Source organism: Sceloporus occidentalis, unplaced genomic scaffold, assembly GCF_023333645.1.
Source record: "Sceloporus occidentalis isolate IW3139 unplaced genomic scaffold, rSceOcc1.0.p SCAF_188, whole genome shotgun sequence".
Classification (NCBI taxonomy): Eukaryota; Metazoa; Chordata; class Lepidosauria; order Squamata; family Phrynosomatidae; genus Sceloporus; species Sceloporus occidentalis.
In genome coordinates, this window is record NW_028317168.1 from 75,042 (window position 1) to 90,715 (window position 15,674).

Below are 15,674 nucleotides of genomic sequence, written 5' to 3' on the forward strand. Positions count from 1 at the left end.
CTTTTCAAAACAAGGATACCTCAAATTTACCTATAGACCTGCAGACATGGCTAGATCCACAGTCCTCAGAGTCTTTAGTACTTGGGGCAATGTGGTAAAACCAAACAGACGCTCTGTAGCCACGTCCCCCAAAACAGAACCCCTTCCAAGGCCAGGGCCCATAGTCTGTAGGGAGGAGGCTGGCCTTTAGTCCTCTCCTTGTGCCCAGGCCTGAGTTACAGATATATTTTTGTAATATTTTCAATATACACCCACATACTCTTCTCTTCAGTATCCATTCTTCCTCCCTTAGTCCTTGAGATTCTGTAACTATTGGATGTAACATTTTGCCTTTTGCTAGATTTGTTTTATCTGCTTGCTCCTTAACCGCCGTATGCCTTTTCTTTTGTACATATAACACAAATTCCTGCATTTTCAATTATTTAGGATTTCCAACTGGATGCTGCAAAGGTTTACAGCAAAGTATGTAATCTGCTGGTACAGAGAGAGCATTATTCCGAGATCCTGCAGCTTGTTAAATGTGTGAGCGAATCTGGTGTTGCTACAGAGAATGACTGTGATCAGATTTTGCTGCAGTGCATAGAAGGAATTGTGGACATGCCCTCAGATGTAAGATTTTTGTGTGTATATGTATAATACAATCTATATACATAGATCAATTTATATCTAACACTTCCATACCTCATTCTGTCAGACTGCCTCTACTTACTCTAAATTTAAAAGCTCTCTAAAACCCGACTTGTTCAGATGATTATAGATCTGTCCTCCTAATAACAACTGCCCAAATTCTCTTTGAGATCTCAATGCCCCTGACTTTTTCACATTGCATTCCCTACAATAAAATCATCCTTGCTTAACCAGTTTTTTACATTCAGTTTCATTCCCCTTCATTCTTCCTTTGTATGTCTTAATGTGTTAATGATATTCTCAAACTTATATACTGTCAATAATAATGTTCTTGTTAATTTTTTAATCTCCGTTTTAATAGTGCTACAGTCTGATGGTGCGCTATAAATACACTATATGGGTAAAAGTATTGGGACACCTTACCATTAAACCAATAGGGATTTTTATATCATCGCATTTTAAAGATACTTATATGTAGTTGGTCCCCCCCTTTGCAGCTATACCAGCTTCCACTTTTCTGGGAAGGCTTTCCACAAGATATTGGAGTGTTTCTGAAGAAACGTTTGATTTGCTCTGTATGGGTCTGTCAAGTCCTTCCACACCAAGCGTATCCAGCCAGGTCTTTATGAACCTTGCTTTAAAGCATTAAGAATTCCCTTCACTGCAAGTAAGGGGCCTTACTCAAACACTGAAAAACAGCACCGTACCATTATCCCTCTTCCACCAAACTTTACTGTTGTTACAATGCAGTCAGGCACGTAACATTCCCCTGGCTATTCTCCGCCAGAGAAGCGTCACTTGTCACTGGTGATGTGAGGCTGCTGTTCGGCCATGAAAACCCATTGAATGAAACTCCTGCTGCACCGTTTTTGTGCTGATGGTAATGCCAGCAGAAGTTTGGAACTCTTCAGCTATGGAATCAGCAGAGTATTGGTGACTTTTTCGCATCATGCGCCTCAGCACTTGGTGACCCTGCTCTGTGACTACGTGGTCTACCACTTCATGGCTCAGTTGCTGCTGTTCTAAACACTTACACTTTCCAGTAATACCACTTGCAGTTGACCGTGGAATATCTAGTAGGGGTGAAATTTCAGGAACTGGCTTATTGTAAAGGTGGCATCCTATTAAAATACCACGCTTAAATTTACTGTGCTCTTCAGAACGACCCATTTTTCACAAATGTTTGTAAATGCAGACTTCATGGCTTGATTTTATACACCTGTAGTAATGGGTCTGATTAAAACACCTGAATTCAATAATTAAGAAGTGTGTCCCAATTTTGTTGTGTATAAATATTTTTAGAATTTGGAGATATTAACAGACCCAATCTGTTGTACATAAAATAAAAAGCAAAATTTCACAGGCATAAAACTCAATCCTGTGTAAAGTAGCACCTCTCTAAAATATTAATGTTTTATTGTTTTTATAAAAAGTTAGTGACTTGTTTTGCTTGTATTATAGGAACGGGAAAAGCTGATTCAAGGAATGAGAAGTGATGAAAATAAGGTACATTTTTAAACAGCTGGTACTTAAAGGAAAAGTTTTTTAAAATAATTGCACCTGCAGACTGCACTCTACAGACTAATCTATTAACGTAGTATCTCATATACTTTCATAAATCAAAGTCCCTTTGGACTAAATACTATTCAAATGATAGATGTGCAATTGCTGGATTTCGATATAAAAAAAAAAAAAAAAGTGGCCCACCTTAGGATGAACCTTTTTTTTTTTATTATTTTTTTTTTTAGTTATTTTGGACATCAAGATTAGATTTTGAGATCTATAGAAAACTTACCGCTTCCTAAGCATAAATGGTGTTGCTGACATGCCTCAATATAGAGGTATGTAGCAACACAACCCCCCTACCCCGATCGCCTTGTGATTGGGCCGAAGAGCAACCACAAGCGTCATCGTGTAAATGACGTTGCCGCCACTCACAAGATGGCGTCAACAACAACAGAAAAATGAATGAGTTCTTTCCAGACCCTCTTGCGAACTCTTAAACTCCTCCTGTAGGTTGAATGCAGGTACTGCATTCAACCATGCAAGGTCAATGGAGCCCAGCTCAGTAATCAGTGTGATTAGTAAAAATAGAATTTTTTTAAAAAAATATGGTAACATGCAAAAATAATTCCCCACTGTCACCAAAAAAAAGTGCATATATGGTTTTTATGAGCAAGTCGTACAATTCACTGCATGGAAAGAGTTAAAATATTGGCATTATAAATGCCCATAGGGTGTCTATGATTTGATGCGGTAAATTGAATTGGCTGGCTTCAAAGATACCTGAAATAGCACATGGGGCAGAATGGCCAGCTTCGGGGGAAAAAAGGTTTTGAAAAACCAAAACGCTACTTGTACTTATTGCCCCATAACGTGCAGAAAAAAAGCAAAAAAACATAAAAACATTGGGTATTTCTAAACTCAGGACAAATAGTAGAATCTAGTTAGCAGGTTTTTTTCATTAGTTTTTGCAGATGAGTAAAAAAAAAATTTTTAAGTGAGAAAAAGTAATTTTTTAACAAAAAAACACCATATTTTATCTTTTTTATAGTAAATTAGATGATATGGTAAAAATAATGGTATCTAAAGAAAGCCCTGTTTGTCTTGAAAAAAAACAAATATATGATGTGTGTGTGGGAGAACGAAATGAGAAAGAAGAAAATTACAGCTAAACAGCAATACTGAAAAGTGTTAAGAGTCTTTGTCCCAAAATGTACTACGAGTAAGAAACAGTCTTGTTATTAAGGGGATAATTGTATTCTGTGAAAATGTGAAAAAAAAAAAAAACTTTCAGCAATGTGCTTTATTTGGATTTTGCTAAAGCATTTGATAAGTTAATCATAAAAGGTTACTGTACAAATAAAAACAAATTGATATTTTTTGCATCTTCATTGAAAACTGGTTTAAAGATTCAGAAAGGAGTTTTTGTCAATGGAACATTCTCCAACTGGATCAAACTTCAAGTGGTAGATGAGATTTAATGTTGCCAAATGCAAAGTTATGCATTTTGTGAAAATAGAGAAATGTGTAAATTTTACTTTAAATGGGGTTGTGTTAAGGAACCCATTGAATGAAAAGGGCTTTAGAATAGTTGTAGACAATAAGAATAATATTTTGGTGTTAGTTAAGCTTTGTGTATGAATTAAATGTTTGTTTTTTTCTGTCCCAGATTAAGGCTTTCCTAGCCTGCCACATGCTTCGTTCTGCCTATCTGACAGCTGTAAAACAAGAACCCGGGAGAGCCATCCAGCTAGTACAGATGGTGTGGCAGGCTGCTTCTGATTTCAAAGATCCAGTTGTCCAGGGTATCTGCTCCAAGTGGCTTGCAGAGCATCCTCAACTTCAAAAGGAAGTACACAAGCAAAGCACCAGAAAATAAATGACATACTTCATTTGATCACCCTACCACTTCACCTGTGTAATATCAAAATGGCAAACCGTTGTATAAAAACATGATATGGCTAATTTCTGTTCCTGTGTATAGGCAGACATGGTCTAAGACAAAGATTTTCTGTTGCCTTCTTGCTTAGAAAACAATTGCTGAAAATATGGTCCAGTTCATAGATTTTCAAATCCTTTGTACTGCTGAACAGTTCTGCAAAACAAACTTCTACCTCAAAGAATTTGGACTATACTCGATAAAAAAAACATCCTTAAAATCCTTGTTAATTTACTAGTTTTCGTCTTTCTTTTTTAGTTCCCATTCTACTTGTATTTGTATATGTTAAAAGCTCTGTTTATACACACACAAAATGGTCATTACAAATTTAATAACAATGTGTCTAGAATTTTATATATTGCAGTTTAACAATGGTTTTGTATTCGCAATGACACACAACATCTCCAAAGAAAATAGGCTTTTACGCAATTTTGTAAATGTATGTTAATGTATCATTTGTCCTGGGAATTTAGCATTATAGATATCTCCCATTGATAATGTTGCTGCAGCAACAACTTGTGTTGTTTTTCTCTGCTTTGTGATCGCCTTTTGTACAAAGTGTTTTCCAGCAACTAGAGATTATTTCTAAAATGCCCTCTCAAGTAGAGGCTATGGTAGTTAATAAATACAAGCTAATGAAAAAGGTGTGTTGCTTGTTGATTTTTTAAATGGTAAAGTCAGAATTGTTAACTACAGAATTGGATTTGATATTTAACCCCTTAATGACCAGTAACATGCCATTTTGCAAAAACAGTCAGTTAATTAAGTTAAACAAGCTTTAGAAAGCGATCTGTCACCCACTTACCTGGAGCTGCTACAACTAAGATGGCCGACTGGCACCACTGCGCATCCGTATCCAAAATTGCCGATCGAGAAAACCAACGGCGGACTGCACATATGCAAACCACAGTTAAGATGGCCCGACCAGTACAACTTGTGGCGGACTGCACATGCATCGAATTAAAGGGATATACCTGTATTTTCTGCCCGTCCCAGTAATTACCTGAAGGCAGGGTTTTTTGGCTCTGGGGCTATTTAAGGACACTTTAGCTGTCTTCCAGTTGCCTGTCAAAGAGTTTCTTTCTCTGTAATCTGGGCTCTGTGTATCTACTTGTGATTTATCCAGGTTTTGACCTTTGGCTTGTTTCTGATTATCCTGCTTGCTCCTGCCCTTGACTTTGGCTCGTCTCTGACTACGTTACCTGTATTGGTGTTTGAGCTGCCACTGTTGCCTGTGTCGTCTGCTTGGTGCTGCACTGTGGATCCACCGTGCCAGTCCGGCTTTCGTTGCAGTGGGTTACACGATCTAGGATTGCTTTCTCCACTTAAACGGTGTTGCTGTAATGCCTCAATCTCAAGACATTCATCAACACCGAGATTGGCCCCTTCCCGAGGTGTCAATGTCCACCATACTAAACTGTACACATATAGAGGTGTTGTTTGACAGTGACGTATACCAGGAACTATAATTTCATACCTGAATTTGTGTGAAAAAATATATATACATAGTTACATAGACTGAAAAAAGGCATGCGTCCATCAAGTTCAGCCTTTCCCATATCTGTTTATTTCTTGCTGTTGATCCAAAAGAAGGCTCTTTCCAATTTTGCACAAACTAGGGTAAAAAAAAATCCTTCTTAACCCCAGAATGACAGTCGGATCTCTCCTTGGACCAAGAAGCTGTTTCCCCATAATTTAAACATTATATCCCTGGATATTATGTTTTTGCAAGTATTCATCCAGTTGTTTAAATGTCTGTACAGACTCCGATAAAACTACCTCTGCGGGCAGAGAATTCCACATCATTATTGTCCTTACTGTAAAAAAACCTTTTCCTTTGCCTCAGACTAAATCTCCTTTCTTCCAGTCTAAACGCGTGACCACGTGTCCCATGCATAGTCCTGTTTATGAACAGATTTCCACACAATGGTTTGTATTGGCCTCGAATATATTTATATAATGCTATGATATCCCCTGTGAGACGCCGTTTTTCTAAACTAAACAGATTTAAATTTATTAACTTTTCTTCATAACTAAAGTGTTCCATTCCTTTAACTTTTGTAGCCCGCCCCGCACTTTTTCCAGTGCTATAATATCCTTCTTTAGAATAGGTGTCCAAAATTGCACAGCATATTCAAAGTGTGGTCTTACCATTGATTTAGAAGACAAATCTAATACACCAAAAAAATTACTACCACAAACTTTGGCAAAGGCTGGTGATAGAATCTAGTGCATGGAAAGGGTTGAAATACCAGCATTTGAAAAAAAACTTGGGGGGTCCTATTTTCAAAAATATATGGTTTGATGGCAGGCTAGCCATCGGGCACACCGGGCATTTGCCCGGTAGGCCGGGCGGCCCAGGGCCGGATTGATGTAGGGGCTGATGGAGCTGCAGCTCCAGGCCCCTACCTTAAAATAGGCCCAGTCAGTACAGGACTGACTGGGCCTATGCGGCCTCTACGGCCGTCCTTAACGCAGGGCAAAAGGGGCACCTGCCCCTTAAGCCCGCAGCAACTGTGACCGGGCCCGCCACTCTAGTAGCGGGCCCGCTACTTACCTGGCAGAGGCGCGCAGGCAGTGTCTCTTCTACCTAAAACAAAGAAATAAAGTGCTGCGCAAAATTTACAAACGACACCACAATATGTGCAGAAATGAAATAATACTTAAATTCATTAAAGTGGATTCTTCAATAGGTTCCTCTATGGGGCTCTATGGGCTTCCCAACAGAGGAACCTATTGAAGAATCCACTTTAATGAATTTAAGTATTATTTCATTTCTGCACAAATTGTGGTGTTGTTTGTACATTTTGCGCAGCACTTTATTTCTTTGTTTTATGTATTATCTTTTACACACTTGTGGTCAGTGTGTTGGTTCTGCAGCACCAAGGTATTATACTTGTTTAAGTTGTGTCATTACACCACATATCTGACATTTTTATTTTAAGCGCTGAATATCAATTTTTTTTTTGTCACAGTGTCTCTTCTACCGCCAGGGGGATGCAGGAATCCAACTGAGCCACGTTACGTACGTCACGTAAGTCACATGACCCTGCTGCGCATCTGCTTCCCCTGTGCAGTAGAACAGTTTGTTCACAGAAGTCTGCGAACGGCGCGTACATCATCAGTTCAGGTAAGGGGGTGAGGGAGGCTGTATGAAGGAGTATGTGAGATTGAGTGAGTGAATTAATGAGTATCTGTGAAAGAGTGAGTGAATGAATGTTTGTAAATGAGTATCTGAATGAGGTAATTAATGAGTATCAATGAATGAATACCTGAATGAGTGAACGATTATCTGTGAATTAGTGAATAAATATTTGTGAACGAATATGTGTGTGTGATAGCATGGATGTGTAAGGGGGGGATAAAGATGCCACAGGCAGGCTGTTTTGGTGGCAAAGATGCCACAGGCAGGGTGTTTTGGTGGCAAAGATGCCACAGGCAGGCTGTTTTGTGGGCAGCGACCATCACATAAATCAATACCAAAGTAAAACCGTCCGTGGAAACCCTCCGCATGCGGGTGTCAGTGTGGCAGAGCCTGTCCAGTTGTGTGTGTGTTTGGGTGCCAGTGTGGCAGGGCCTGTCCTGGTGTGTGGGTGTCAGTGTAGCAGAGTATGTCCTGGTGTGTGTATGGGTGTTGGTGTGACAGAGCCTGTCCTGGTGTGTGTATGGGTGTTGGTGTGACAGAGCCTGTCCTGGTGTGTGTTGGTGTGACAGAGCCTGTCCTGGTGTGTGTATCTGGGTGTCGGTGTGGCAGAGCCTGTCCTGACGTGTGTCTGGGTGTCTGAGTGGCAGAGCCTGTCCTGACGTGTGTGTCTGGGTGTCGGAGCGGCAGAGCCTGTCCTGGTATGTGTGTCTGGGTGTCGGAGTGGCAGAGCCTGTCCTGGTATGTGTGTCTGGGTGTCGGAGTGGCAGAGCCTGTCCTGGTATGTGTGTCTGGGTGTCGGAGTGGCAGAGCCTGTCCTGGGGAGTGTACTAACACAGAAAAGAACCCCAGCACTCCAATCCTTAGGTTACTTTATTCAGAGAAAGCAAACCAAAAAAGCAACACTTCAAAAGGCCCTGTTTGTCAAAACAGTGTGTGTGGGTGTTGGTGTGGCAGAGCATGTCCTGGTGTGTGTGTTTGGGTGTCAGTGTGTCGGTGTTGAAGAACCTGTTCTGGTGTGTGTGTTCGGGTATCAGTGTGGCAGTGGCAGAGCCTGTCCTGTGTGTGTTTGGGTATCTGTTTCCTGGCACTTAATTTACAGTAGGAACTATTTCATTTTTACTTATCCAGAGATAAAACGCCCTCCTGGATGACTCCTATGTTGAATGACCAAGTATTATGTATATATATATATATATATGTGTATATATATATATATACATACATATGTTTTTTCAGTAATATGATTTAATGGCCCCCCAGTTTTGACTGTGGTATCTTATGTGCCCCCCATTATATTGTTTCTAGAGTCGCCACTGGGCATATTGCAGTCCTGGGAGGCTGGTCATGGGGCTGCATACTTACCTGATGTCACATTGCTCCACTTCGAGGATTGGCTGAGCACGATGTGACAGGCTCAGTTGGGCTGGTCTGAGTTTCCTCACTGCAATGCTGTAACTCACAGCACTGTAGGGCCGAAACCCAGACTTCAGATCAGGCCAACTAAGCCACATATGCGATCAGTGATTGCAGCGCTCAGTTGGGCCAGCCAAACTGTAGACTTGGTCTGCATAAACAAACAAAAGTGATTTAGCTCCGAAACGGCAGAGAATTGAGCAGTGAGACTGCCGGGACATGATCTATACACCAAAACGGCCTCATTAAGGGAAAGTTGTTTTGGTGCTTAGAGTACCCTTTTAAGTAAACAAGGCTTACTTGCCACAATTTTTTACAAAGTTTCTACCTCTTTCTAAGTACCAACTAAATGGTCAAAGATTAGTTACTGTTTTTGAATCTTTCATTAAAGATATAGCGCTTTATAAATTGCATGACGTTATGATTCATTTATTAAATATTTATGTAATGTTAATTGATTACAGTGACAAAAGCATGTTGAAATATAACTAATAGACAACAAGAAATTGTATATTAAATTTGACAGAATTTGGTTTAACAAAAAATAAATAAATACTTTTTTGTCCAAAAAATAAATAAACTATTTTTTTGTCCAAAAAATAAATAAACTATTTTTTGTCCCAGTCCGGGCCTGTATATATATATATATATATATATATATATATATATATATATATATATATATATACATACACACACACACACAAAATCTGCCTGTTATGTTTGACCCATACATTTTATAAGCCCAATCATTATTACTTACAGTAATCAGATTTGATTCCTATAACAGCGTTAAATATTATTTTCAATGATAACAGCTGTCGGGCCAACAGGGTCACCACCACCAACAAGTCAGATCACAGACCCCGCTCGGAGGCGCAGGCTGTACTCATAATATAATTCAGTGCAGAAGCTGTGGAGGTTTGGGTGGGCCAATTGAGTAAAGATAAGTTCTAGTAGGTAACTCTATTATGCCACTACATGTTGTAGAGTATCGAAGAATACTGCATATACCTCTAAGTAGCCAAAGGCAATAGCCTCCCTTGTGGTTTATTCTTATGCGTTTTGGTTGCACATGGATATAACCACGCAGTGCATCGCACACTCATTGCCTTCCCGCTTACACAGCGTTGCCCATCATGTATCCATTCAATGTTTGTGAAGATAAAAGAAGGTAATGCCTGCGCCTCCCCATTATGTCTGTTTCTTAAGCCACCATATAGAACTTTGTATAAGGTGGCCTATATAATCGTGCCTACGTTTGTAATTTATTGAAGAGCTCACTCACGGAATAAAAGATGACCTCACAAAGCTATGTGCAAATCTTGAATTGAAAGACTACCTCCCCTTAAAGGAACACATTTCCTAGCATGTTGTACTTAATGCCGGTCTGCTCCAGTGCCTTGTCTCTGAGCATTCCAGCTTCTAATGGGACCACCATAAGTGGCACAAAATGTTGGACCATGTAGGAGGCGTTCTGTTGCAGTCCTGGAGCTGCAGTTTCTCATAAGGTAAATTATTTTTATTTAATATCTTTTTATTGTTCAAAATACTTTAGTATGATCTTTTCTTTGGTGAGGCTGCCTAGGACATTAAACTGTCTCTTTAGGGAACCCCTTGGTGAAATAAACGATATTGTGCATTAGAATGTAGCCACAGTGTGAGACAAAGTTATATCTTTATCTTATCGAGAGGTTTAGTGCTTAACAGTTTTTATGCATACCTGGGAACTCCAGGTTTCCAGGTGGAGCATCGGTTCTCCAGGTCCCAAATCTTCCGGGTCGCGGGATCACTACCATTTACCTGTTCTTGTCTGTGCCAGCAGCAGAGATCACGTATCATTCTCTGGGTGGAAAGACTCTGGAGGCCTTGTTGTTTGAGATAATCAGGTCAGAGCAGATTCAGTTGCTAAAATAACATGACCTTACTGTCATGCCCCATTCAGGCTGCGGATCTGCTTGTCTCGCTGCGGTTCCCCTGAATCGCTGCGGCTCCCCTGTCTCGCTGCCGTTCCCCCTTTGCTGTAATCCATTCCTGGATTTCCTGGATTGTTTTCATGGAGCCCTGGGGGGGCATCCGGTTTTCACGTATCCCGGCAGAGGTCCCGCGCGGATCCAGTGAATCATAGCAGCTCTGATTCCCTGGAATTCCCGATTTACTTACGAGGTGGAGTCCTCGTCTGGCACACTGCCCACAGCCTAAATCAGTCGGCACTGGGCACCTTCTGCTCTCTGGAGAGACGAAGCACTGCAGGACAGAGGCAGTTTCTGCCGTTCGCGCCACTCTTTGTAGCAGCTTCCTGGTTTGCCATCGCGCGTCACTTCCGGTGCACGGATCAGGTCACGGAAGGTCAATTGAGAAGGGGCCTTTGGGAAATGGTGTACTTCCGGTCCCGTACACTTAATGCCTTTTTAAAAGCGCCATTATGGGTGAGTTCTCTCCTCTGTTTTGCCCTTGCTCAAGTATGTGCTGGATGTCTTGTTCAGAGTTAAGGTTCCTTTCTTCTGGTTATAACTTTCTTTTTTTTTCTCTCTCAGTACAGACAACACGACAGAGAGCTCTCCTCATAGGAAATCTACGGGGAAGACTAAACATAAAGCGTGCTCTTCCTGTAAGAAGACCCTGCATGACCCATCGGCTAAGCTGTGCAGCTCCTGCTCTCGCCCCAAAGACGCTCCTACGTCCGAATTTACCTCCTGGTTGAAAGGGTAACGTCAGTCCATCTTTGACAGCTTTAGGGTTATTGCTAACATACCTTCAATCCCCACTACATCTCTCTCCAGATGCTCCGGAGGGTTATCCATACACAGAGTTTGATTACCAGTCAAACGACCCCCAGTCTTAGGACGAGGAAGGGGAAATTAAAGAGGACAATTTTTTCTTTCCAGTGGAATAAATGGGAAAACTCATCTCAGCAGTCAGATCTACTTTAAACCTAAAAAATGAAGTACCAGTAACAAAACCAGATCCTTTCCAGGGTCATTCCAGGAAACCACAGACCTTCCCTATTCATGATTCCCTTTCGGCTATCATCTCGGATCAGTGGAAGCACCCAGACAGATTTCTTATATCCAACAGAATTAAGAAACTATTTCCGTTTGATAAAAAGGCCACAAATGCCTGGGAAGTTCCGAAGGTGGATGCAGCGGTAGCCAAGGCCACAAAGAAGACGGCCATTCCTCTGGAAGACGCATCTCATTTCAAGGACCCTATGGATAGGAGGGCTGAAAATGCTGCAAAGAGGTCATTTGAAGCTGCTGCGGCGAATTTTTGTCCTTCAATTGCCATTGCCTCAACCTCTCGAGCAATTAAAGTTTGGATCCAAGAGGCAGTAGAGGACCTCGCTTCTATACCGAGAACTGAACAGGTTGCAAGAAACTTGTCTTGACACCTGCCTAGCAGTCGATTTTATCTCTGATGCTGCTATCAAATTGGTACGTACTTCTGCAAAAGCCACTGCGTTGTCGGCCGTTTCTAGAAGAAAACTTTGGCTTAAATTGTGGGCAGCAGATAATGCCTCAAAACATAGGCTTTGCAGCGTTCCTATTCAGGGAAACCATCTCTTCGGGAGTGAACTTAACTCGATCTTGGAATCCACTAAGGGGGACAGGTACTGGTTACCTCAGAGAAGGGGACCTCCCCGTTTCAGGTCCAATTACTTCAGACCACCAAGAGAAAGGGAGAACTACAGGTCCACGTCCTCGTGGCAAACCCTACTCAAGAGGTAGATCCCAGAGAGGTAGGGGAAGAGGCAAGGATGATAAAGCAGGAAGATTCTGATGCCAGTCATCTTCAGGTGGGAGGCAGGTTAACCTTCTTTTTTCACGCCTGGGAAGAGATAACACCAGACCCCTGGGTTCTACGTATTATCAAGCAAGGTTACGCATTAGAACTTACTCCACACTCAAGGACTTCATTCACGAGAGGGCACTAATTCCGTTTCCTCATCAATAGATAGGGGAAGGGACCTACTCTCACATTTTCATTGTGCCAAAACCATCCGGGAAGTTCAGGTTGATCATCAACCTACGGTCAGTCAACGACTGCATAAAATACAACAGATTTCGTATGGAGTCCCTGAAATCCAGCACAGAGATAATTTCTTCGGGGGACTTCATAGTATCTATAGACCTTCAGGATGCTTATTTGCATGTTCCCATCGGAAGAGACCATCAGAGATTCCTCCGACTGGCTGTACCTTCCCCTCAGGGAATCCGTCTCTACCAATTTCAAGCCCTTCCATTTGGAATAGCTTCAGCGCCAAAAATATTCACAAATCTCATGTAAAAAAAAGTAGTCCCATACCTGGACGATTGGCCCCCTTATAGCAGCCTCCGTACCCCGACTACAGTCCCACTCAGCAGTTTCTCTTCAGTTCCTCCAGAGTCTGGGATGGTTAGTCAACTTAAAGAAGTCTCAGTTGCTTCCAAACAGGAGACTTACCTTCTTGGGGATGGTTATCCATTCAGAAACACAGAAGACGTTTCTCCCCGGGGGCAAGACCTCTGCAACAGTTTCTGCTAGACCACTGGGATCGGTCCGTAACATCTTTGCACAAAGAGGTCCTTTTCTACCCTTTCATCCTAGCATCGCTCAGATGGTGGCTGTCAGACAGAAATCTCTCAAAATGGCTTCCATGGCAGACAAGAGACTGGTTAGTAATCTCTACCGACGCCAGTTTGAGAGTCTGGGGAGCTGTTATGGGGAACAAAATCACCCAGTAAACTTGGTCTCCACAAGCATCAAGACTACACATCAACTATCTAGAAATACTGGCAGTTTGGAGGGTCCTTAAAATCTGCTCCCCAATCCTGTGCCACAAGTCAACTAGGATTCTCTCAGACAATGTCACCGTGGGGGCCTATCTTGCCAAGCAAGGGGGCACAAGAAGCAGACGCCTCCTGGCCCTGACTGCACAAATCTGCAGATGTGCAGAGTTCAACCACTGCACGCTCTCTGCTGTTCACGTCAAGGGGTCCTCGAATCAGGAGGCGGAAGCAGACAATTGGTGCTCCTGGGAGAATGGAGCTTAAACAAGGAAGTTTTTGACTTCATCACAAAGAAATGGGGCATTCCTCAGATAGACCCGATGGCCACAACTCTAAACAGACAGGTGGAGAAGTTTTTCTCTCTTTCGCCAGTCGGTCAACCTCGAGCCCTGGAAGCTCTCTCGCAGACCTGGGACTTCGATCTGGCGTATGTTTTTCCCCTAATTCCTCTTATCTCCAAAGTTCTTCGGAAGATACCAGAAAGCACTCTAAGGGTAATTTTGATCGTTCCTTTCTAGCCCCGAAGAATCTGGTTCTCGGGCTTTACCTCCCTGGCCATAGACCAGCCTATCCATCTCCCTCAGGTGAAGGACATTTTCCTCCAAGACCCTGTTCTCTACCCAGATCCCTCCCGTCTCAACCTCTCGGCATGGCTTCTGAAAGGGAGATCCTGACCTCGAAGGGTTTATCCGCCACTATTAGAGTTCAGATTTCAGCCCTGAGCAATTTTTTTTTAGATTACAACCTGGCAATCCTTCCCTGGATCGCAAGATTTTCCAAAGGAATGTGCAGACTCCGTCCGTTCCATTTGTCAGTTCCGCCATGGGATCTCAATCTCGTCTTAAATCAACTCACCTCTCCACACTTCGAGCCTCTAGAAGACACTTCACAAAAGCTACTCACCTACAAGGTTGCCCTCTTAGTGGCCCTCACTTCTGCTAGGAGGGTGAGTGAGTTCCAGGCTCTCTCCAGGGTGGAGCCCTTTCTCAGAATTCTTCAAGACAGAATAATCCTTCTTTGGCACCTGAATTTCTCTTGAAGGTGGTCTCGAGTTTTCACTCAGATCAGGATATCTGTCCGGACCCCAAGAATCCCAAGGAAATAGAATTCCACTCTCTAGACCTGCGGAGGTGTATCCTGATTTACCTGTCTCGTACATACTTGTGGAAGAAATCCAATTCCCTCTTCCTGTCCTTTGGGGGGTCCCGCAAGGGAATGCCAGTTTCCAGGGCTTCCATAGCTCGCTGGCTAAAAAGATGCCATCGCTGAATGTTACATCTCTGGAATCCTTCCCTCCCTATCTTGCTATTTTCTCCAAATAATGCTCCGGAACAGGTACTTTTGACCTCTTAAAATGTTTACATTTTAGTGACAATTCCCAATGCTCCCCTAGAGAGCACCCCCAATTGGACTGTTTATATAAATTGAGGCCCATTATTATCTTTCTAGTAAATTCCGTTAAATGTATACCCCCAATAAAAATGTTGCTATAGATGAGTCCCTGGTCCTGTTCAAGGGTAGACTGACCTTCAAACAGTATATCCCGTCCCCGCTCAAGGTACGGTGTAAAGTTATATAAACTTTGCGAGAGTGGGACTGTCAGATATTTTCTCATAGAAAACATGTATTCCATATATTCTGTACTTTACATGAACACAAAATGGAGTCAGAGCCATTTTATTTTACTTAATCATGTAGTGATGATTTCTTTTTGTCCTTGTTCCCTCTATAATAGAGAACAAAGGAGTATTCATGTATATAGATGTTTCACCCTATATATGATACAATTAATGTTATCTTCCATGAGAAAGTTAAGGAGTAGACGCTGCATATCTTTAGAAATGTAACTTGGAATGGGGGATACATGGTAAGACTACCAAGGCCTGAGTTACTATCTAGGAGGTAACACCTGGCGATTAGGGTGACCAAGGATAAATTCCAAACACATATGTAATGGTTTTAAGTTAATTCTTAGACCAGAGCGTCTCTCGCAGGTAAATTAAGAAATTACAACGGTGTAAATATGAGTAGAAATCCTAATTTTAATGGGTAAAACCCACCGTTATGATTGGAGAATTCCAATCAAGAGGTGGAGGCTATGATAATAAGCTCAGTTTTTAAGCTTATGTCTTGGATAATTAAAAAAAAAAGAAAAGGACGGACTTATTCACCAAATTTACCCCAGAGAATTGGAATCTTAAGATTCTGGCACCATATTTCACTCTTGGAGTTACTTTGAGTTCTAACCTATATAACTGGTAGAAAGTTATATTCTTTT

At 41.9% G+C, this 15,674-nt stretch overlaps 1 protein-coding gene across 1 annotated transcript in view; it reads left to right on the forward strand.

Annotated features, from left to right (window-relative positions):
* The window catches only part of LOC149278447 (zinc finger FYVE domain-containing protein 26-like), a gene marked incomplete at its 5' end in the record, with an annotated part of 78,949 nt that extends 74,940 nt beyond the window's left edge, over positions 1–4,009 (forward strand). The window contains 3 exons of the mRNA XM_089501931.1: positions 427–609; positions 2,089–2,133; positions 3,800–4,009. Coding sequence (XP_089358057.1) covers positions 427–609; positions 2,089–2,133; positions 3,800–4,009 — 438 coding nt within the window. The remainder of the gene's footprint in view (positions 1–426; positions 610–2,088; positions 2,134–3,799) is intronic.
* Positions 4,010–15,674: the final 11,665 nt, after the last annotated feature.